The sequence below is a fragment of the Myotis yumanensis genome, unplaced genomic scaffold (assembly GCF_028538775.1).
Source record: "Myotis yumanensis isolate MYYU_CA2020_CCGP unplaced genomic scaffold, mMyoYum1.0.hap1 SCAF_8, whole genome shotgun sequence".
Lineage (NCBI taxonomy): Eukaryota > Metazoa > Chordata > Mammalia > Chiroptera > Vespertilionidae > Myotis > Myotis yumanensis.
The window spans coordinates 39,938,823-39,962,179 of NW_027223759.1; the positions used below are offsets into that span (position 1 = coordinate 39,938,823).

A 23,357-nucleotide genomic window follows, 5' to 3' on the forward strand; every position below is an offset into this window, starting at 1 on the left:
ATTTTGTGTATTGGCCTTTGTTTTTAAAAATGTTCAACATCACACTTTCCTTCCGACCCCCGTCTTTAGAACCTCCTCAATTCATTAAGAAGCCCAGCCCAGTATTAGCACTGAGGAATGGACAGTCTACAACATTTGAATGCCAAATAACAGGCACTCCTGAAATCAGAGTTTCTTGGTATCTGGACGGGAATGAAATAACAGCCATTGAGAGATATGGCATTTCCTTCATCGATGGTTTGGCCACTTTCCACATTTCCGGTGCCAGGGTAGAAAATAGTGGGACCTATGTCTGTGAGGCTCGTAACGATGCGGGCACAGCAAGCTGCAGCATCGAATTAAAAGTGAAAGGTTCGTTACTGGCTCTGTTTTCCATGTTGGCTGTGCTGCTGGCCAGGCTGTGGGTCTTCCCTTGAGTAAGCTAGTCTCTGTCTTCCTTTTGAACTTTTAGAACCTCCCACCTTTATCAGGGAGTTGAGGCCCGTGGAAGTAGTGAAAGATAGTGACGTGGAGCTGGAGTGTGAAGTTATGGGAACACCTCCGTTTGAAGTCACATGGCTGAAGAATAATAAGGAAATTCGAAGCAGTAAAAAGTATACCCTGACTGACAGAGTGTCGGTATTTAATCTGCACATAACCAAGTGCGACCCCTCAGACACTGGGGAATACCAGTGCATTGTGTCCAATGAAGGCGGCAGCTGCTCTGGCAATGCTAGAGTCTCCCTCAAAGGTCAGTTACACTCACAAGAAGCAGGCTGCCCAAGAAAAATTCTGCAGTGCTCTTTAATTTTATGATGATGAGTAGGAGTTCAAATATGCCTCTTCTTTTCGCACTGTCTAATCACAGAACCACCATCATTCACGAAGAAGATAGAAAACATCACTACTGTTTTGAAAAGTTCTGCCACTTTTCAGAGCACCGTGGCAGGCTCTCCTCCCATTTCCATAACCTGGCTGAAGGATGATCAGATCCTTGACGAAGATGATAACGTTCATATTTCCTTTGTGAATAACGTGGCCACGCTTCAGATCAGAGCTGTGGATAACGGGCACAGCGGGAGGTACACGTGTCAAGCCAAGAACGAGTCAGGAGTTGAGAGGTGTTATGCTTTCCTTTTAGTACAAGGTTTGTAAGCTATTCCCTTTGGGAGTTAGTCTGTGGAGACCCTTTCATAATCATGCCCTATCTCTGGTGGAATTGTCAGTGCAACTCATCTACATTTTAATTCTTGCTACAGAGCCTGCTCAAATCCTAGAGAAGGCTAAATCCGTTGATGTCACTGAGAAAGACCCAGTGACCTTGGAGTGTGTTGTGGCTGGAACACCAGAACTCAAAGTGAAATGGCTTAAAGATGGGAAGCAAATTGTGCCCAGTAGATATTTTACGATGAGTTTTGAAAATAACGTGGCCAGTTTTAGGATTCAGTCGGTAATGAAGCAAGACAGTGGTCAGTATACTTTCAAGGTGGAAAATGACTTTGGAAGCAGTAGCTGTGATGCCTACCTGAATGTGCTAGGTTGGTACCTTGGCCCCAGCCGGCTTCTGTTATTTATATTATGTCCTTTGTAAACAACTGGCAACATATTAATGAATGTGTTTTGCTGTTTGCATTGGACAGATCAAAATATCCCTCCATCATTCACCAAAAAATTAACCAAAATGGATAAAGTTCTGGGCTCTTCTATTCATATGGAGTGCAAGGTTTCTGGCTCACTTCCCATTAGTGCTCAGTGGTTTAAGGATGGAAAAGAAATATCTACAAGTGCAAAATACAGACTTGTCTGTCACGAGAACACCGTGGCCCTGGAAGTTTACAACCTGGAATTAGAAGACACTGCGAATTACACGTGCAAGGTCTCAAATGTCGCAGGGGATGATGCATGCAGTGGCATCTTAACTGTGAAAGGTTGGGATTTCTTTACCTCTTCTTGATTCTTCTTTGTAATTGCTTTTAAAGTGTATCACTCTTACCTTGTGTCCTTTAGAGCTAAGAGTCTCAATAATTCTGTTTCTTTAGATATGTATGTATTGAGCTCAAGAAATATTCAGTCATTACCTCTTTTCAATAAGGTTTTCTTATATGTCCATAAAACTGTCAAAATAATTGAACTAAAAGGGTTTAATTTAATATGTTTCTCTTAATAACCTGTAGAACCACCAAGCTTCCTAGTGAAACCTGGGCGACAACAAGCCATACCTGATTCTGCAGTGGAATTTAAAGCAGTTCTAAAAGGAACACCACCATTCAAAATAAAGTGGTTTAAGGATGATGTGGAACTTGCCCCTGGACCTAAATGCTTCATTGGCTTAGAAGGGTCAACTAGCTTCTTAAATCTCTACTCAGTGGATGCTTCCAAGACAGGACAATATACTTGCCAAGTTACCAATGATGTTGGTAGCGACTCTTGTACTACAATGTTGCTTGTGACAGGTGTGCAGGTTTGATTGTTTTATGTTTCTGTCTAACCTGTGGTCCTTTCTGTGATCTGTCACAGTGCATCTACCCATTCAAGAGAGTACCCTTCTTTCTAACACAGTACACTGTATCTGCCAGGCATTGGTCATGTGTTTTGCTCTTTTCAACATACTACCTGATTGAACTCTTGTTATTTGTATCTGTTCCCTCATAATCTCCTCTTTCTTTCACTCTCTAGAACCACCCAAGTTTGTAAAAAAATTAGAAGCATCCAAAATAGTGAAAGCAGGTGACTCAGCGCGACTTGAATGCAAGATCACTGGATCCCCAGAAATCAGAGTTGTGTGGTACAGAAATGAACATGAACTCCCCGCCAGTGATAAATACAGGATGACTTTCATTGACTCAGTGGCCGTCATACAGATGAACAATCTTGGTACTGAGGATGGTGGGGATTTCATTTGTGAGGCTCAGAATCCTGCTGGCAGCACAAGCTGCAGTACCAAGGTTATAGTAAAAGGTAGAGATCTCTTCCTTCTGTTCATTACCTGAAACTTACCTTCTTCACCCCTGGGTATCATAGCTCTTTATTCCTTTACCGTCACTTTAGCTTCCATTTGAGCTCATAGAATATTTTCCCAAACTGGTATTATTTCCCTTTTTAAATGTTATTTCTTCTTAAGATTTACTTACATGCAGCCAATCATTCTGAGATTTTTTTGGTTATTTCAATGCCATAATTCTGATAATCACAACACATTAGGCAAGGAGTTCAAATTTGATGTTTCAAAAACATGCAAAAACACCAAAGTAGGCATTTTAAAATTAATTTTGCCTTTAATTTGTAAATATATCATCCTCAGAATAATATTTATCATTAATAACAAGGAATATTTGCTACTGGTATACAAGATGCAAGCAATATAGGTTTTAACCTTATATTTAAAACAGAACAATTACATATTCTTTTCTCTCAAGAATCAGTTCATATTTTTATAAAATTATATCACTATACGTTGGTGCAATAGTACTAGTATTTTCTACTGCCATTTTCCAATATTTTTGTCACAAAGTCCACTTTTTTAATGTTATGGTTAATGCAGTAACCATTTTTTGAAGCAAAAGACTCAGATCACAAATGTTGTGATGACTTCCGAGTCTCTCAGTTGTAGATCGTATACGAAAGCTTATTCCTGAAGTCAGGATTCCATACTTCATGCAAATCATATTAATGAATATAATTGGGGTTTTGGCTTTGTTTGGTTGTGTTTTTCTCTTTTGATTAGATTTTTACAACTTGCACATCAACCTTTATAGTCCAAGATAAATAAGTAAGATGGAGTAGACAGAGTGTTGAACTGCTTAGTAAGGACAGTTAGGTTCTCTGCCAATGAAGTTGAGTGATTTTATAAAGGCTAATGGCCACTCTGAAGCTGCTATCCTCACTACAAGCAGTAGCACTTGACACCACTTCCCCATTATAGTACCTTGACTCTTCCAATTTAAAAACAAAGAAATAAAAATATTCTATGAAATTAAATAGCCCAATTCATAAGAAACTCTTGTTTTTTACAGAACCACCTGTCTTTAGCAGCTTCCCTCCTGTAGTAGAAACCCTTAAAAATACTGAAGTTAGTCTTGAGTGTGAACTCTCGGGAACACCACCATTTGAGGTGGTGTGGTACAAAGACAAGCGGCAACTCCGAAGTAGCAAGAAATACAAGATTGCATCCAAAAACTTCCATGCAAGTATTCACATTCTCAATGTCGAAACTTCAGACATTGGTGAATACCACTGCAAAGCACAGAATGAAGTGGGAAGCGACACTTGCATTTGCACTGTAAAATTAAAAGGTAAGCATATTTCCTGCTTGTGGCCGAAATGGCAGGAATGTGCAAAATGCTTATTTTTTTTTCTCTGTTCCATTATCTGGACGACCTTTTGAACAATCTCCATCCATCTTTCCATGTTCAGAACCACCAAGATTTGTTTCCAAACTGAACAGCCTCACCGTTGTAGCTGGGGAGCCTGCTGAATTACAAGCATCTATAGAAGGCATCCAGCCTATTTCTGTCCAGTGGCTTAAAGAGAAGGAAGAAGTGATTAGAGAAAGTGAAAACATCAGAATTACATTTGTGGAAAATGTTGCAACTCTACAGTTTGCAAAAGCAGAACCAGCTAATGCTGGGAAGTATATCTGCCAAATCAAGAATGATGGTGGAATGAGGGAGAACATGGCCACATTGACTGTTCTAGGTTGGTACAATATGGTACAATAATCCCCTGATGGAAAGGGGTGTCAAATGCTGAGAGAGTTACTAAGAGTTACTGGTAGAATCTCCTTCTCAGAATTTCTCCTAGAGCTATATTATCCACCCTCATCTATTTGAAAGGTTTAAGGAATCTAATAAATCTTCCAAAACTCTGTGATTCTAACAAAAAAATAGCCATCTGTTTTACTGTTTACTTACTATATTTCTTGCTGGATTAGCAGATATAATCATGACTATCTTTAGTTACTTGTAAAAAAAAATTATAAGCCCAGCATGACATTTTGTTTCCCAAGTACTAGTTGTTAAAGCTGGCAAGAACAGCAAAGATCAAAGTGATAGAAAAACTTGCCACTTTCATCATGGGGCATGTTAAATTTCAATTTTTAATTGTTTGAATGACAACTTCCAAAAATCTGTCTTTTGTACCAGAAAGTAGAGCAAAAATACCAAGTCATCAAAAATAACATGTAGCCTTTGCTTTCAATGTCCAGTGCAAATCAATGTACATATTCTAATCTACATTATCTGAATTGCTTTGGAAATCAACTAGTGCACAAACGTATTTCTTAATAATACCTCCTACAATAATAACTCATGACAGTGTGAAATCACATTTTGAATCTAGAGAGAGAGCCCTCACATAAGCATCTCATTGGAATAAACAATCTTAGTGAATCTGAAAGTAGACATCAAGATAGTAGAGATACCTCTACCAGACCTTGACAGATGACTATTGAATTTTATTTCAGAGCCTGCAGTCATTGTTGAGAAGGCAGGACCCATGACAGTGACTGTAGGGGAAACATGCACTCTAGAGTGTAAGGTGGCTGGCACTCCTGAACTCTCAGTCGAATGGTACAAGGATGGAAAGCTGTTGACCAGCAGCCAAAAACACAAATTTAGCTTCTACAACAAAGTCTCTTCCTTAAAGATTCTCTCCGTTGAAAGGCAAGATGCAGGCACATATACTTTCCAGGTTCAAAATAACGTTGGAAAAAGCAGCTGCACAGCTGTGGTCGATGTCTCAGGTTAGTGCTGATGTACTCCTCCCATTGCTCATGCAAATTCCTTTCAAATTTTCTTCTCTCAAGAGTCTTCTATTCTTCCAAATCATGACGCATCTCTCGCCTTTCCTCACACAGACCGAATGGTTCCTCCCTCTTTCACACGGAGACTGAAAGATACTGGTGGGGTGCTGGGGACTTCTTGCATCTTGGAATGCAAAGTAGCCGGATCATCGCCTATCTCTGTTGCCTGGTTCCATGAGAAAACTAAGATTGTCAGTGGAGCGAAGTACCAAACCACATTTTCAGATAATGTCTGCACATTGCAGCTGAATTCTCTGGACATGTCAGATATGGGCAATTACACATGTGTGGCTGCTAATGTCGCTGGGTCTGATGAATGTCGTGCAGTGTTGACTGTACAAGGTCAGTGTTAGACACTCAAACCCTTTCTTACAAATTCCTCTTTGGGTGCACATATAGGTTGACACACATTTGAAAGTGCTCTTCTTTTTTTATTCAGAATTGCACTTAAGTTAGAAGCTTACAGGATCTTTTCATTGTCCTCCATGTCTATGTAGAATCACCCTCTTTTGTGAAGGAACCTGAACCTATGGAAGTACTACCAGGCAAAAATGTCACCTTCACAAGTGTTATCAGAGGAACCCCTCCATTCAAGGTTGGCTGGTTCAGAGGTGCCAGAGAACTGGTGAAAGGAGACAGGTGCAACATCTATTTTGAAGACACTGTAGCGGAACTGGAATTATTTAATGTCGACCTATCTCAGAGTGGGGAATACACCTGTGTGGTTTCTAACGGTGCTGGCCAAACATCCTGCACCACTCGTCTTTTTGTTAAAGGTTTGCTCAAGTGCATTTGTTCTTCCTGTTTTCTGTACACTGAAATCTTTGTATTTTTACTGTGTTTAACTGCTGTGCTTTGTCACTCACCAGAACCTGCTGCATTTGTGAAGAAATTAAGCGATCACTCTGTAGAACCAGGAAAGTCCATCATTCTGGAGAGCACCTACACTGGAACACTTCCCATTTCAGTTACATGGAAAAAGGGTGGTGTTCCCATAACCCCATCTGAAAAATGCAACGTAGTCACAACAGAGAAGACTTGCATCCTGGAAATTCTGAATAGCACAAAAGGAGACGCAGGAGAGTATTCCTGCGAGATTGAAAACGAGGCAGGAAGGGATGTTTGCAAAGCTCTAGTGTCTACATTAGGTGTGTTGTCTTATTCTGTCTTCACTGATCAGCATTCATCTACCAGGAAGCATGGTTTGTTTGGTTTTCTTTCATTCCAGTTGCTAATGTGAGCCTTTCTTCTTTAGAACCACCTTATTTTGTTACGGAACTGGAACCTCTGGAGGCAGCCGTTGGAGATTCGGTTTCTTTACAGTGCCAAGTTGCTGGGACACCAGAAATTACAGTGTCTTGGTACAAGGGAGACACCAAGTTACGGTCAACTCCTGAATACAGGACCTACTTTACAAACAATGTGGCCACACTTGTTTTTAATAAAGTGAATCTCAATGACAGTGGAGAGTACACATGTAAGGCAGAAAATAGCATAGGAACTGCTTCTTCTCAGACTGTCTTCAGAATTCAAGGTGATGATGTCATTTAAGAAATTAACAAATGTCTTTTTTCCTTATCTTAACTCTTTTATCTTTATAAGGGAATTTTCATTTCATCAACTAATGCCTCAAGTATCACTTGTCTTCCTACAGAGCGTCAACTCCCACCTTCCTTTGCAAGACAATTAAAGGACATTGAACAAACTGTTGGGTTACCAGTTACACTCACTTGTCGATTAAATGGCTCTGCACCCATCCAAGTGAGCTGGTATAGAGATGGGGTACTTTTGCGAGACGATGAAAATCTACAGACATCCTTTGTAGATAATGTGGCAACTTTGAAAATTTTGCAGACTGACTTGAGTCACTCTGGCCAGTACTCTTGCTCAGCTTCCAATCCACTTGGAACAGCATCTTCTAGTGCTAGACTGACAGCAAGAGGTTTGTTCTTATGTCAATCTTTCTCTTTGCAAACCGTTACCATTTGCTCATTGTCAAAGTAGAAATGGCCAATGACAAAAGCAAAAAACAAACACATTTTGCCTTTTCTCCTCATCTTCTAGAACCCAAGAAATCTCCCTTCTTTGACATCAAGCCTGTATCTATAGATGTAATTGCTGGGGAAAGTGCTGACTTTGAGTGTCATGTTACTGGCGCTCAACCAATGCGAATCACTTGGTCAAAAGATAACAAGGAGATCCGTCCTGGAGGAAATTATACGATCACATGTGTGGGAAACACTCCCCATTTGAGAATTCTTAAAGTAGGCAAAGGTGATTCCGGTCAGTATACTTGCCAAGCAACCAATGATGTTGGCAAAGACATGTGCTCAGCTCAACTCAGTGTAAAAGGTATCATTATGTGGCATTTACCAATGTTTGTTCTTTCCCTTGTTTGTGTAAAAGTTTCTTTAGTTTTTAAATTTTGGGGATAAACTAACTGGATCATGTCACAATTTGTATATTTGTGTTGGAGGTAACATTAATCAAATTTCTGTTTTCTCTTTATATTGTTCTTTAAGTTAGTGTATTGGGAAGTGTAATCCTACCAATAAGTGTTGTTTAATTGATATTTGTTAAATGTTGTTTCAACTATCCATTCTCTTTTTCCATTCTTTCCTGTTCCATAGCATTCTGATTTATCATTACTAAACTTTAGTCAAGCATTTCTATAATACATTAACTTGTATGTTTTAACTTATAAATTCAAACTACAAAATAAACTTATCAATTTAATTCTCTTTAAAAATATAGAAAATGCAACTTATTTCACCACAAAATTCTCAGGAAGGATATTCTTACTAAACCAGTTTAAATACACACTTACAGGGTCTTCAACTACAAACATGTTATTTTTTTTCCTTTGATTTACTAGAACCTCCAAAGTTTGTTAAGAAATTAGAAGCTTCAAAAGTTGCAAAGCAGGGAGAATCCATCCAACTGGAATGTAAAATAAGTGGTTCCCCAGAAATCAAAGTTCTGTGGTTCCGAAATGACAGTGAGCTTCACGAAAGTTGGAAATACAGCATGTCCTTCGTTAGTTCCGTGGCGTTGCTCACCATCAATGAGGCCAGTGCTGAGGACAGCGGAGACTATATCTGTGAAGCTCATAACGGTGTGAGAGACGCCAGCTGCAGCACAGCGCTGACCGTTAAAGGTTAGACACACTGAACTTCTTTCCTCATTCCCATCTGATTTCCATTCCTGCTCAGGAATGTTATGAACTCCAAAGTAGCAAGGCTAGTTAAGAGTATTTGCTTGCAGTTCTTAAACTAGTTTTTATGAATTGTCATTTCTTAAGTTAGCATATTGTTATATGGTCACACCAGTCATTCTTAATGATTGTAGATTCTAATTTGTTTTTCCTTTTTAGTACGCAAATGTTTTTATTGTTTATCTTTTTTCCCCCCCCCGGTAGCACCTCCTGTTTTCACCCAGAAGCCTGCTCCAGTAGGAGCCCTTAAAGGTTCTGATGTCATCTTACAATGTGAAATTTCGGGAACACCCCCATTTGAAGTGATATGGGTTAAAGACCGGAAGCAAGTTCGAAGCAGCAAGAAATTTAAAATTACTTCAAAAAATTTTGACACAAGTCTCCATATCCTTAATCTTGAAGCCTCTGATGTAGGAGAATATCACTGCAAAGCTACTAATGAGGTGGGAAGTGACACGTGTGTCTGCACTGTCAAGTTCAGAGGTTTGTATACCTGGGCACGAACATGTATGTCTCCTCCTTTCATCTTTTCTTGCTTGACCAATAATTTATATGGGTATGATTCTCATTTTTTTCCCCTAAACCACAAATTTCTTTCATTAGAACCTCCACGATTTGTGAAAAAGCTGAGTGACACCTCAACCCTTGTTGGGGATGCTGTCGAGTTACGGGCTGTAGTGGAAGGCTTCCAGCCCATTTCTGTTGTCTGGCTGAAGGATAGAGGTGAAGTCATCAGAGAGAGTGAAAACACGAAGATTTCATTCGTTGATAACATCGCAACCCTACAACTTAGCAGCCCAGAAGCATCTAATGCTGGAAAATATGTGTGCCAAATCAAAAATGATGCTGGAATGAAAGAATGTTCCGCCGTCTTGACTGTACTAGGTTAGTAACAAAGTATAGCCTGAGAAGGGGAAAATCAGGTTAATTGACCCATGATCGTTTTCTACAAATATTACTCTTTCCCAATATTGATTATATGTGTAGTTTGTACGGTGAGTTTATTTTCAGTGTAATTATACTTCATCTTTTAGAACCAGCCAGAATCGTAGAGAAGCCAGAACCCATGACTGTCACTACAGGAAATCCTTTTGCATTAGAGTGTGTAGTGGCTGGATCACCAGAACTTTCAACCAAGTGGTTCAAAGATGGAAGAGAGTTATCTGCGGACAGCAAACATCACATTACGTTCATCAACAAAGTGGCTTCACTTAAGATCCCCTGTGCAGAAATGAGTGACAGGGGGTTATACAGCTTTGAAGTGAAAAACAGTGTTGGTAAAAGTAACTGCACTGTATCTGTTCACATTTCCGGTAAGTCGTAGGAGGTGTTTATGGTTATATAATGTTTCCTGGAAAATAAAGCTTCTCTTTAAACAGAAAACTGCCCTTCTCCACATAGATCGAGTTGTGCCTCCTTCCTTCATCCGCAAGCTGAAAGACACGAACGCCACCCTGGGGGCCTCAGTGGTTTTGGAGTGCCGAGTCTCTGGCTCGGCCCCAATCTCTGTTGGCTGGTTTCAGGATGGAAATGAGATCGTTAGTGGGCCTAAATGCCAGTCCAGCTTTTCGGAAAATGTCTGTACTTTGAATCTGAGCTTGCTGGAGCCTTCCGACGCAGGCACATACACGTGTGTGGCTGCCAACGTGGCTGGTTCTGAGGAGTGCTCGGCAGTCCTGACTGTGCAAGGTCAGTGTGCAAGGATCAGGCTGCCGCTTCTTAAGTCTCTTCCACGTGACTCGGTGCCTGCCTTGCATGGGATTTCTTTATTTCATCTTCATTTATTAGTCTTGGCTCTCTTTTCTTTTCTTAAAATTATTATTTTATGTTTTTCATCACCATTTATCCCCTCTATTCCCTCTTGCACCTCCATTCATCCCCTCCCCCTACAGTCACCACACTGTTGTCTGAGTCCCTGAGTTTTTGCTCATTCCCCCTGACCATCTCACCACCACCACCACCATAGCTGTCTGTCTTTCCTCTATGAGTCTGTCTCCATTTTGCTCAGTAGTTCAGTTTGTTCATTAAATTCCATATATGAGTGAAATCATATTGTACCTGTCTCTCTCTGAAACATTTTAGCAAAATGTTCTCCAGGTCCATCCATGCTTTGTATCCATGCTTTGTATCCATGCATTGTATCCATGCTGTTACAAAGGGTAAAATTGTCTTCCTTTTTATGGTAGAGTAGTATTCCATTGTGTAAATGTGCCACAGCTTTTTTATCCACTCATCTGCTCATGGACACTTGGGCTGCTTCCAGATCTTGACTATTGTAAATAATGCAGCAGTGAACATAGGATGCGTATTTTCTTTTGAATTAGTATTTTGGGTTTCTTCGGATAAATTCCCCAAAACACTAATTGGCTCCCTTTTCTTCAAATAGCAAAAGCACCTCTCACACTTGGATTTCTCTTTTTCTCTTGATCTTCCCCTCCCCCCGGGGTATCTAGAACCACCATCTTTTGCACAAACCCCGGATTCTGTGGAAGTTTTACCTGGAATGAGTGTCACATTCACCAGTGTCATTAGAGGCACCCCTCCTTTCAAGGTCAAATGGTTTAAAGGCAGCAGGGAACTAGTATCAGGGGAATCCTGCACCATCTCTCTGGAAGATTCTGTCACAGAACTGGAGTTGTTTGAGGTGGAGCCATTGCAGAGTGGAGACTATTCTTGCCTCGTTACTAATGATGCTGGCAGTGCTTCCTGTACCACACATCTTTTTGTGAAAGGTTTGCTCTGCACTCCAATTTGTGTATCTTTTAAATTTTTTCTAAGTCTTCATTTGAAGACGTCAATTTTACCCTCATATTTTCTCCTTATAGAGCCAGCCACCTTTGTGAAAAGATTGGCTGATTTCAGTGTTGAGACAGGAAGTCCCATAGTTCTTGAGGCCACATATACCGGCACGCCTCCCATCTCAGTGAGCTGGATGAAGAATGAGTCTCCTCTTGTACAGTCTCCGAATTGCAGTGTTACTATGACAGAAAAATCTACCATACTGGAAATTCTCGACAGCACGGTAGAGGATTATGCACAATACAGTTGCCTGATAGAAAATGAGGCCGGTCAAGATATTTGTGAAGCTCTGGTGTCTGTCTTAGGTGTGTTGACAGCTACCTCTTTTTAATTGCTCTCTTTTCTTGCTCTTAAAAATCCTCTGTTAGTTAGCATGATTGATTGACTACCACTCTTTGTACCTTAGAACCACCTTATTTTATTGAACCTCTGGAACATGTGGAAGCAGCCATTGGAGAACCTACAACTTTGCAGTGTAAAGTGGATGGAACCCCAGAAATTAGAATTTCTTGGTATAAAGAACACACAAAGCTACGATCTGCTCCTGCATACAAAATGCAATTCAAAAATAACATTGCCTCCTTAGTAATCAACAAGGTGGACCATAGTGACGTGGGAGAGTACACGTGCAAGGCAGAAAACAGTGTGGGGGCAGTTGCTTCTTCAGCTGTGCTTGTTATCAAAGGTGATGATGGTTTTGCTTAACAAGTCTTGCTGTGCACTGACAAATCCATTTTCTTAAAAACATCAAAATTTTAATGGGCTGAAATATGTTGTAGATATACTCTGTCTTGTAAATAAGGTCTATCTGTAATTTCTTTACAGACCGCAAACTTCCACCTACTTTTGCAAGAAAACTGAAGGACGTCCACGAGACTCTTGGCTTCCCAGTTGCCTTTGAATGTCGCATCAATGGCTCAGAACCCCTTCAAGTGTCCTGGTACAAAGATGGGGTGCTTTTGAAAGATGATTCTAATTTGCAAACATCTTTTGTTCATAATGTAGCAACTCTCCAGATTTTACAAACTGACCAGAGCCACGTTGGTCAGTACAATTGCTCAGCTTCTAATCCTCTTGGGACTGCTTCATCCAGTGCTAAGCTCATTCTCTCAGGTGAGTAGCTCATCACATTACCCTCCGCATGGTTAAGGAGCTTCACTGCTCCGGGCCACCAAACTCTGGTGCCACTTTGTTTCTGCTCTGTGTCAGGGAGCAGGAAAACTGAAGTCACCATGTTGGTCTTCATTCTTTTTAGAGCATGAAGTGCCTCCTTTCTTTGATCTAAAGCCTGTGTCAGTAGATCTTGCTCTTGGAGAAAGTGGGTCTTTTAAATGTCATGTAACTGGAACTGCACCAATCAAAATCACTTGGGCCAAAGATAACCGAGAGATTCGCCCTGGAGGCAACTACAAGATGACTTTGGTTGAAAATACTGCCACTCTGACAGTTCTCAAAGTAGGCAAAGGTGATGCGGGGCAGTATACCTGCTACGCGAGCAACGCAGCTGGAAAAGACTCTTGTTCTGCTCATCTGGGTGTACAAGGTACTCGCTTGAGTAAAGTAGCATGGTCTCTACCATTTTCAATATCTTAAAATATAAGAGGAAGAATGTGCTTGAAAGTTATGTTTAGGATCATGGTCAAGTAATTAAAAGTGATCATGTGGATCAAATTTTTTTTATTAAAGTGGACTGAAAATCCATTTTCAAAAGCTAAAAATAGAGAGAGAGTGAACAAAAAAATTTCACATAATTGTAAGAAAATCAAAATTTGAAGGAAGTTATCTCAAATGACTTATTTTCCCCAATAGTTATTAAATGAATGTATTTTGTCCCAGTAAGGGACAGCAGAGCCCCAGGCTCTCAAGCTCTTCAAGGAGAGTCCAGATTAATTATGTTAATAGCTTGTCCTCCATTGACCCCACTTAAATAATCGTGGAAGGCCCAGCTGGCATGGCTCAGCAGTTGAGTGTCAACCTATGAACCAGGAGGTCACGGTTCAATTCCCCATCAGGGCACATGCCCAGGTTGCAGGCTCAATCCCCATTGTGAGGCATGCAGGAGGCAGCTGATCAATGATTCTCTGTCATCATTGATTTTCTATCTATCTCTCCCTCTCCCTTCTTCACTGAAACCAAAAAAAATATAATAATAATAATAATAATAATAATAATAAATAATAATAATAATGGAAGCCAGGGAGGTGGGGAGTACATTAATATCTGACATTTTGGAAGACAGCCATTTCCTTCTATAGTATGTTCATGGCTGCTGTTGTCGGAAGTTAAATACTTCACTCAGTGGACTGCTGGTCAACCCATAGAGCATTATTAAGGAGTTTTGTGATGGTGGTGGTTTCTAAATATCTTTAAATAAAATAGAATTAGAGTTAGCAGCCCACCTGCTCTATGGCATTTAACTAACCATCTTTATCTCCCTAAGCTTGAATTTTTTGCTTCAGTTAATGAAGAAAGTATTGCCCACCCCACTTCAAAGGGAAATTATGAAAGTTGAAGAAATATCTAAAGCCTCTAAGAGAAAGGGGCACTTTAAAAATATTAGCATAGCTGACCCCAATTTGCTATTCTGACTTATTATGGTACATAAATGATGTCTTTTCAACCATAGGAAATAGTCAGTCCTCCACTGATTTACACACAGAAAGTAATCAAACTCTCTTATTCCCCATGAGCCTTATAGTGCTTCTACCAACAGATACACACGCTGCCTCTGATCATGTACTAGACACATGATTCTCTTATTGGGAAGAGGGTTATACAATAGGAATCAATGTGTTTCCTTCTTCCTTTTGCAAAAATATTTGATGTGGGTGCTTGTAAAAATAAATGTATTTAAAAACCTCTGATTGGCAGAGATTCCTCTTTTTACTTCATCTTGAGTTATATGTGTCTTTTCTATCCCTTACCTTATGTTTTCCCTCTTGGTTCCATAGAACCACCCAGGTTCATTAAAAAGCTAGAACCTTCAAGAATCGTGAAGCAGGATGAATCGACAAGATACGAATGTAAAATAGGAGGGTCTCCAGAAATCAGAGTTTCGTGGTACAAAGATGAAACTGAAATTCAAGAGAGCAGTAAATTCAGAATGTCATTCATTGACTCAGTGGCAGTGTTGGAAATGCACCATCTCAGTGTTGAAGACAGCGGCGACTACTCATGTGAGGCCCGCAATGCAGCAGGCAGTGCAAGCAGCAGCACTTCCTTAAAAGTTAAAGGTCAGATCTTACCCTTCTTTTGTATTTTTCACAGTAGCCTCCCCTCCTCTCTAGTTGTCCTCTTATTGCCCTGTTTGACTTTCCATCGATGTCTTAAAATTTTTAAAGAATACAATAGAAAACTGAATCTTACTTGTAACTATATACTTGCAGAATATATCCTAATTTTTCTTTCCTTTTTCCTAACTGAATTACCTTCCAATTTTAGAACCACCCATTTTCCGCAAAAAGCCTCATCCCATGGAGACACTGAAAGGAACTGATGTTCATCTTGAATGTGAGCTTCAGGGTACTCCCCCATTTCAAGTTTCTTGGCATAAAGACAAGAGAGAACTGAGGAGCGGCAAGAAGTACAAGATAATGTCTGAGAACTTCCTTACAAGTATTCACATCCTGAATGTCGACACTGCCGACATTGGGGAATATCAGTGCAAAGCCACGAATGATGTGGGGAGTGACACTTGCGTTGGTTCTATCACTCTGAAAGGTTAGGGTGACTTCATTCTCTTATACTCACTTTCTCTTCAAATATTCATGCTTTGTTGGCCCCTTAGCTGTTGTCCAGTTCTTTATCACTAGCTATCTCTTCTACTTTTCCCTTTTTTTGCCTTTCCAAATCTTTTTGTTTAGGGTGCATCCCATTTCTAAATTGAACCAAGTATCCTCTTCGACAATTTTTCCAATAGGTTTTGATTTGATGTATAAGTCTGGAGAGTACAAAACGTTCAACTCTTCCTTCTTACTGCAAACTCTAATGTGTCCCTGCTCACAATCACCAAGAATGCCTCTTATTTTAAGATATGGAAACAACACATTATCACTTCTTTGATTACTAGCATTCATGATTAAGGGAAATGCCATTAATCCCACACATTTTAAATCAATAATATGCCTCTTTTTCATCAGCACCACCAAGATTTGTGAAGAAGCTCAGTGACATTTCTACCGTCGTTGGTGAAGAAGTCCAGCTGCAGACCACTATTGAAGGCGCTGAGCCAATTTCAGTGGTGTGGTTCAAAGATAAGGGGGAAATTGTTAGAGAAAGTGACAACATATGGATTTCTTATTCAGAAAATACTGCAACCCTACATTTTTCAAGAGCAGAAATAGCCAATGCTGGAAAGTACACCTGTCAGATCAAAAATGATGCTGGAATGCAAGAGTGCTTCGCTACACTGTCCATTCTCGGTCAGTACAAAGAGGATGTTACGATGAACACATGCTGTACACTTACCAGTGTCCACATTTTCTTTAGTTTTTCTATTTGATTTTAAAATTTGGATGCAATTTTATCTTGTTTTAGAACCTGCAGCAATTGTGGAAAAACCAGAATCCATAAAAGTTACCACAGGAGACACCTGTACATTGGAATGCATAGTCACTGGCACACCTGAACTCAGTACTAAGTGGTTTAAGGATGGAAAAGAACTGACAAGTGACAGCAAATACAAAATAAGCTTCTTCAACAAAGTATCTGGTCTTAAGATTATCAACGTAGCCCCCAGGGACAGTGGGGTATACAGCTTTGAGGTGCAAAACCCTGTTGGCAAAGACAGCTGCACAGCCTCAGTTCAAGTGTCAGGTTGGTTGGTTAGGCTTTTGTTGCAGTGTTATTATAATGTAGTTCCTGATTGACATATATATGTAGGGGAAGATCCATCTTCTACAGCATTACATGGTCTGACATCCTCTGAATCAGTAAAATCAGAGGTAACATACCTAGAGTTAGAAGACCAAGTTCAAAAGTTATATCCCTTTCTCATTGAGAAATTTCACAATTTGGAATTATAGGAGTGAAACTGAATTTCTGAAAAAGGATAAAGTGGTCTTCTAATATCACTTACACTTGAATAATTCACCATATAATGAGTCACAGCAAAGAGGACCAACATCCCTAATAAGTTAACTAGCACATCCTGCCCACTGATTCTCAAGGCTTTCAATCGTGTAACCCAATAGGGAATTCTTTTTTTTTTTTTTTGATACCCTTACAAAAGAGCCAAAGAGATCAAGGTCTATCCAATCAAAAGGACAGTAAATCTCTTCTCAAATCATTTTATAACTGATGTCCCTTGTTTGTTTAACTTTTATCACATTTAGACCGAACTATTCCTCCTTCGTTCACAAGAAAATTGAAAGAAACGAATGGTCTATCTGGTTCTTCAGTTGTAATGGAGTGCAAAGTCTATGGATCGCCTCCAATCTCTGTTTCGTGGTTCCATGAGGGAAATGAGATCAGCAGTGGAAGGAAATACCAGACCACCCTGACAGATAACACGTGTGCTTTAACTGTGAACATGCTGGAAGAATCAGATGCTGGTGACTACACCTGTGTAGCTACGAATGTGGCTGGTTCTGATGAATGCAGTGCTCCTTTGACTGTGAGAGGTGTGTTAAGAATGCAGTAAAAACAGAACTGCATTTCATAATTTATAAGCATTTGGTCATCGCCAATCAAAATACTAAATTTTTCTGCTGTGTGCTTTTTTTGTTTAGAACCGCCATCTTTTGTTCAGAAACCTGATGCCATGGATGTTTTGACTGGAGCCAATGTAACTTTCACCAGCATCATAAAGGGAACACCTCCTTTCAGTGTCAGCTGGTTCAAGGGCAGCAGTGAACTAGTGCCAGGGGACAGGTGCAATGTGTCTTTGGAAGAGTCCGTTGCTGAACTGGAGCTGTTTGATGTGGACACCTCACAAAGTGGAGAATACACCTGCATAGTCACTAATGAAGCTGGCAAAGCTTCTTGCACAACACGTCTCCATGTCAAAGGTTTGTCTGATGCCCCGCACCTTCACGGTGAACATACATGACTTAATAGACGAGCCTACATCTGTATGTATGTGTGTTTGATTTCGCATCTCCAATTTGTTTATAGCCCCAGCTAAATTTGTGAAGAGGCTCAATGATTACAGCATAGAGAAAGGAAAAGCCCTGATCCTGGAAGGCACGTACACTGGAACTCCAGCCATTTCAGTTACATGGAAGAAAAATGGCATAAATATCGCTCCGTCTCAGAGGTGTAATATAACCACAACGGAAAAATCCTCAATCCTGGAAATCCCGAGTACCGCAGTGGAGGACTCGGGGCAATACAACTGCTACATTGAAAATGCTTCGGGAAAAGACTCCTGTTCAGCACAAATACAGATCCTAGGTTTGTTATGACTGTACATTCCTACCTTTATATATAAATAAGCATGCTGGCCTGTCTCCTTCATGACTCATTATCTCTCTTGCCTGCAGAACCACCATATTTTGTCAAGCAGTTAGAGCCTGTTAAGGTGACTGTTGGAGATTCTGCCTCATTACAATGCCAACTTGCTGGAACCCCTGAAATTGTGGTGTCCTGGTACAAGGGAGATACAAAGCTGAGACCCACTGCCACCTACAAAATGCATTTCAGGAACAATGTTGCTACACTGGTTTTCAACCAGGTTGGCAGTCATGACAGCGGAGAATATATCTGCAGAGCTGAAAACAGTGTGGGAGAAGTCTCTTCATCAACTTTCCTTACTGTTCAAGGTGACTGAAATATTTCAGAAGTGAACGAATTTGTATTTCTTTTAAACTAGGTTTAAAATATCTCTTGAGAGCATTCTTTTTAGGAAATTCTTTCCAAATGCAAAATTTTCTGCTTATATAATTCCACCTATAATTAATGGCCTTCCCAGAGAGATAAGATGACTAAATCTTCAGTTGGCAGGATCATGTAGTCCTTTGGCTCTATAATTAAATCTTTAAGAAACACGAGGGGCCATATTTTTAAAATCCCACCCTCTGAGTGTGTCATTCAAAATGCTAGAAGGCAGTCCTGAAAAGTAGGAGGACCTGCTGCATACCTGGAGATGTACCTAAGCCGGTCAAGTTCCCTATTGGCTTTGCACCTACTGTGCATTAGGCTGGCCTCAAGAGTGACACACTTTTGCTCCAAAAGTTTGCATGTTTTCCTGTGGGTCCAAGTTTATTATAGAAATGTTAACACCTCCTGATGCATTTGTAGAAATGGAGAAACGGCATTATCTACCTAACGATATTTGTGAGAACGTTCAATAAAATGTCCAGAAGTGTTTAATACTTTAATTCTGTTCTTACAGAGCAAAAACTTCCACCGTCGTTTTCTCGACAACTGAGAGATGTTCAAGAAACAGTTGGGCTGCCGGTTGTTTTTGAATGTGTCGTAACTGGATCAGAGCCTCTCTCCGTGTCTTGGTATAAGGATGGCAAGCCATTGAAAGATGGCCCAAATGTACAAACATCCTTTTTAGATAAGGTAGCCACCCTCAACATTTTTAAAACAGACCGGAGCCTCGCAGGCCAGTATTCCTGCACAGCTACAAATCCTATAGGGTCTGCCTCTTCTAGTGCCAGACTCATTCTCACAGGTTTGTGGATTCTTAAACCTCTTTCTATTTCTCTAATGAAAAGTGTTATAATCAAGTACAAAATTAGGGAGAAAACATCATGATTTCTGTAAACTGGGATGGTCCGGACAGGGAGCCTGAAACCTTGTCTTTCTGCTCTCCTCAGAGGGGAAGAACCCACCCTTCTTTGACATCCACATTGCCCCTGTGGATGCTGTGGTGGGAGACAGCGCGGACTTTGAGTGCCACGTTACTGGGACACAGCCGATAAAGGTCAGCTGGGCCAAGGACAACCGAGAGATACGAAGTGGTGGCAACTACCAGATTAGTTACCTGGAAAACACTGCCCACCTGACAATTCTGAAAGTAGACAAGGGAGATTCTGGACAGTACACCTGCCATGCTGTGAATGAGGTGGGAAAGGACTCCTGCACAGCTCAGCTTAATATAAAAGGTATGATTTATTTTGCATGTGGTCTGACAAAACGTCATCATCATACATTCTATGCTAAGTGTGCAGCTTTTAGGACAAATGTAATTAAGGACACATTTTTAAACAAATGGCATAAAATGATTAAAAGGATATAGGTTTCTCTAGAGAACAAGTGATCTCTTTAAATCTGTATTTCTCTAAAATTTTACATATTCTGCATAATCCTAACACCAACCTCCCTTTTATATTTTTACATCTATCTGGTTCTGTTAATGGCCATTTGTTATCCTTATTTTCTATCCCTTAAATTAGCTAACAATTTAGAATAAGCTTTGGGAGGAGGTTAAAATGTTTAGGAACACACACTGATATTGTTTATTTAGTTGGTCAGCATTGAATTTTAACGAAAAAAGATGATTTCTTTTCTTTTGAAAAACCTCATGGTAATAACTACATCTGGATTCGACTTCATATGTGCTTTCAATTTCTTACAGAGCGGCTAACCCCACCGAGTTTCACTAAAAAGCTCTCAGAGACAGTAGAAGAAACAGAAGGGAATTCTTTCAAACTTGAGGGCCGTGTGGCCGGTTCCCAGCCTATCACTGCGGCTTGGTACAAGAATAATGTAGAGATACATCCAACTTCTAACTGTGAAATCACATTCAAGAACAACATACTGCTGCTGCAAGTCAAGAAGGCGGGCATGGGCGATGCTGGTTTGTACACGTGCAAAGTGTCGAATGATGCAGGCTCTGCTCTGTGTACATCTTCCGTTGTCATCAAAGGTTAGTTATCTGCACGGCCCCCGGACTGTTGTGTTTTTCTTCACTGCCTATGAGATAGTCGTGTGCATGCCTCTCACATGTGCTTTTCTTCTTCAACTCTGTCGACAAAGTCAGTTGTAATGAATATAAATATATATTATTTAATTGACTTACCAAAATTCCAGATGTTTACTTAAGATATATATTGTTTGTAATTTAATTGCTTGGCTGACCTAAGAAGAGGTCATATAGTAGCTGGACTAAAAATCTTAGCTAGTAAATCCCATCCTAAAATTCTCTCAGGCAGCAAGAAGTCAAAGTCTACTTTGAAGTTCATGCATAAATGACATATAAATTTTTATGAAGCACATTTATTTCGATATATATTCTTATGTTTTTCCTTGAATACTGCATTAGCTTTGCTTATTATAAGTTATATCACATTCTGGAGCATTCTCTTTTCTAAACATATTTCTAAAGTATTATTGTTTGACATATATTGCCAAAAGCTTTTAGCCTGTAAATGAACATTAATCCCAGATAAAAGAGTAAATTTGCTTACAAAGAAAAAATAGATGAGTGGAATGATATTACTGCATCTCATTCTGGAAGACATATTTAATTACATAGTCATAGCTTGAGGCAAAGATAGACTATATTGTTTAAGGGTATCATCTCGATCTGATCCTCTGCCCGTAATGGATTCACCCAGATGATTATGGTGCAGAGTCATCAAAACCATTTTACAAATTAACCTCTTAAAAGCAGCTTGTAATTGACTAACGACTCTGGTGATGTAATTGGCCATATAATGGTACACAGATAATAGGTTAATATCACTAATAGGTTAATATAATTGAGTTGTTTGGTGTGTGTTTTGAGTTGTCTTAAAATTCAAATTTTATCACTCATTTAATAGGATTTACATTTGTTTAGTTTTAAAACATCATTAGTAAAATATGTAATTGACAGTGGCTTATATTCATGATTTACATTCCTGATGCTTTTGCCATTAAGTAGATAAGACTTTATATAGAATTCTGAAGGTATTTATCTATACAGTTTTTTTAAAAAAAAAAAGTAGACACCAGAAGTTTTAATCTTTGTAGTTGTGAATTTTGCCTTATTCATATATGTAGGTCTCAGAACCACTGAATAAAATCATTGCATAACACTGAGTTCTACATGGACTTCATATCATGTTACATATTTTCTTCATTGGTTTTCATTTGCTTCAACTCCTAAATCCTTTGGACAAAGTTTGGATTTTCTGCATTTAATAGCTAAAGATGAACATCAGAGAAAATCACATATTAAGATGCAGGGCTCATGGATTACTCAATGTTGACTTTCTTTCCCAGAGGGTAGCAAGAATTACTAGCTTTAGCTGGTTTGGCTCAGTGGATAGAGTGTTGGCCTATGGACTGAAGGGTCCCAGGTTCAATTCTGGTCAAAGGCATGTACCTCTGTTGCAGGCTTGATCCCTAGCCCCCGTTGGGGCACGTGCAGGAGACAACCAATCGATGTGTGTCTCTCACATCAATGTTTCTCTCTCTGTCTGTCCCCAGCCTTCCACTCCCTCAAAAAAAATCAGTGGAAAAATATCCTCAGGTGAGGATTAACAAAATATAAATAAAATAAAGTAAATAAAATAAAGTAATTACTGATCTAGATTAAAAGAATTCCTCAATAAGCCCTAGGATTTTAGAGTTCAGCGAAAATGCAGCTGTACCCAGGTTGGAGAGAATCAATTGTGTATACAGCAGTTATGATAACCACCAGTGCAATGTTTGCAGGGCTTAATCGGGTCACAAGTGCTTGGGTGATTTATGGCCTGCTTTATGATATCTGTTCTTTGCTTGTTTTGAAATCTTTATCTTTTTTTTTTATTCAACAAATGTAACTACTGACTTCAAAGAGAAATCAATCAGGAACGTGATTCAGTTCTACCGCAGCAACCAGTGCTACCTGTTAGAGGCAGAACTTGTTGCTTGTCTGAAATTAATACTTGTTTGCCTTTATGTCCCTTTTGTGGTCCTTTTTATTTTATGTTTAAAATGCCTTTTTAATTCCAGAGCCTAAGAAGCCACCTGTGTTTGATCAGCACCTTAGTCCCGTAACAGTGAGCGAAGGAGAATTCGTGCAGCTCAGCTGCCACGTGCAGGGTTCGGAGCCAATCAGGATCCAGTGGCTGAAGGCTGGCAAGGAAGTCAAGTCTTCAGACAGATGCAGCTTCAGCTTTGCTAGTGGGACTGCTGTGCTGGAACTCAAGGATGTGGCCAAAGCAGATGCGGGCGATTATGTATGTAAAGCTTCCAACTCGGCTGGCAGTGACACTTCCAAATCAAAAGTGACCATTAAAGGTACAGATGCCTCAAAAGTATTTATTCAGATTAAACCAACAGCTACTTACATTTATTTACTTTTTGCAATTTAAGTAAGAACGTAATTAGATTATTAGAAACATCAGTTATTGCTCATTTGCAATTTATAGCTCCCTTATTATAATTGAAGTATTAGATAATTTAATGGAAGCTAATTTCAATAAAATCTGTCTGAAATTACCCCAAGTTCAACATCATATTTCTTGAACCTCTTTTCACCGTATAAGAGGGTAAAATTAAGTAAAGTTCCAAAATGATAATGATGTGACATGAGGTATCCTGGTGTCATAGCCCTGGCAGAAATCTGTATAATAAAGCCAAGTCTAGAAATATAAGATTTGATACTACTAATATGATTGTAGTTCAGCCTGTGTGCCACAGCTA

General features: G+C 39.7%; 1 protein-coding gene across 1 annotated transcript in view; it reads left to right on the forward strand.

Moving 5' to 3' along the window:
* The window catches only part of TTN (titin), a 277,029-nt gene that overhangs the window by 82,196 nt on the left and 171,476 nt on the right, over positions 1–23,357 (forward strand). The window contains exons 61-98 of the mRNA XM_070422663.1: positions 70–351; positions 452–730; positions 848–1,126; positions 1,239–1,517; positions 1,620–1,907; positions 2,154–2,432; positions 2,656–2,937; positions 3,993–4,271; positions 4,393–4,674; positions 5,441–5,719; positions 5,834–6,121; positions 6,277–6,555; positions 6,649–6,927; positions 7,035–7,313; positions 7,434–7,721; positions 7,844–8,131; positions 8,655–8,936; positions 9,198–9,476; positions 9,597–9,878; positions 10,028–10,306; positions 10,395–10,682; positions 11,447–11,725; positions 11,819–12,092; positions 12,194–12,477; positions 12,618–12,905; positions 13,048–13,335; positions 14,744–15,025; positions 15,234–15,512; positions 15,932–16,213; positions 16,329–16,607; positions 17,126–17,413; positions 17,522–17,800; positions 17,907–18,185; positions 18,275–18,553; positions 19,126–19,413; positions 19,559–19,846; positions 20,320–20,610; positions 22,665–22,952. Coding sequence (XP_070278764.1) covers positions 70–351; positions 452–730; positions 848–1,126; positions 1,239–1,517; positions 1,620–1,907; positions 2,154–2,432; positions 2,656–2,937; positions 3,993–4,271; positions 4,393–4,674; positions 5,441–5,719; positions 5,834–6,121; positions 6,277–6,555; positions 6,649–6,927; positions 7,035–7,313; positions 7,434–7,721; positions 7,844–8,131; positions 8,655–8,936; positions 9,198–9,476; positions 9,597–9,878; positions 10,028–10,306; positions 10,395–10,682; positions 11,447–11,725; positions 11,819–12,092; positions 12,194–12,477; positions 12,618–12,905; positions 13,048–13,335; positions 14,744–15,025; positions 15,234–15,512; positions 15,932–16,213; positions 16,329–16,607; positions 17,126–17,413; positions 17,522–17,800; positions 17,907–18,185; positions 18,275–18,553; positions 19,126–19,413; positions 19,559–19,846; positions 20,320–20,610; positions 22,665–22,952 — 10,734 coding nt within the window. The remainder of the gene's footprint in view (positions 1–69; positions 352–451; positions 731–847; positions 1,127–1,238; positions 1,518–1,619; positions 1,908–2,153; positions 2,433–2,655; positions 2,938–3,992; positions 4,272–4,392; positions 4,675–5,440; positions 5,720–5,833; positions 6,122–6,276; positions 6,556–6,648; positions 6,928–7,034; positions 7,314–7,433; positions 7,722–7,843; positions 8,132–8,654; positions 8,937–9,197; positions 9,477–9,596; positions 9,879–10,027; positions 10,307–10,394; positions 10,683–11,446; positions 11,726–11,818; positions 12,093–12,193; positions 12,478–12,617; positions 12,906–13,047; positions 13,336–14,743; positions 15,026–15,233; positions 15,513–15,931; positions 16,214–16,328; positions 16,608–17,125; positions 17,414–17,521; positions 17,801–17,906; positions 18,186–18,274; positions 18,554–19,125; positions 19,414–19,558; positions 19,847–20,319; positions 20,611–22,664; positions 22,953–23,357) is intronic.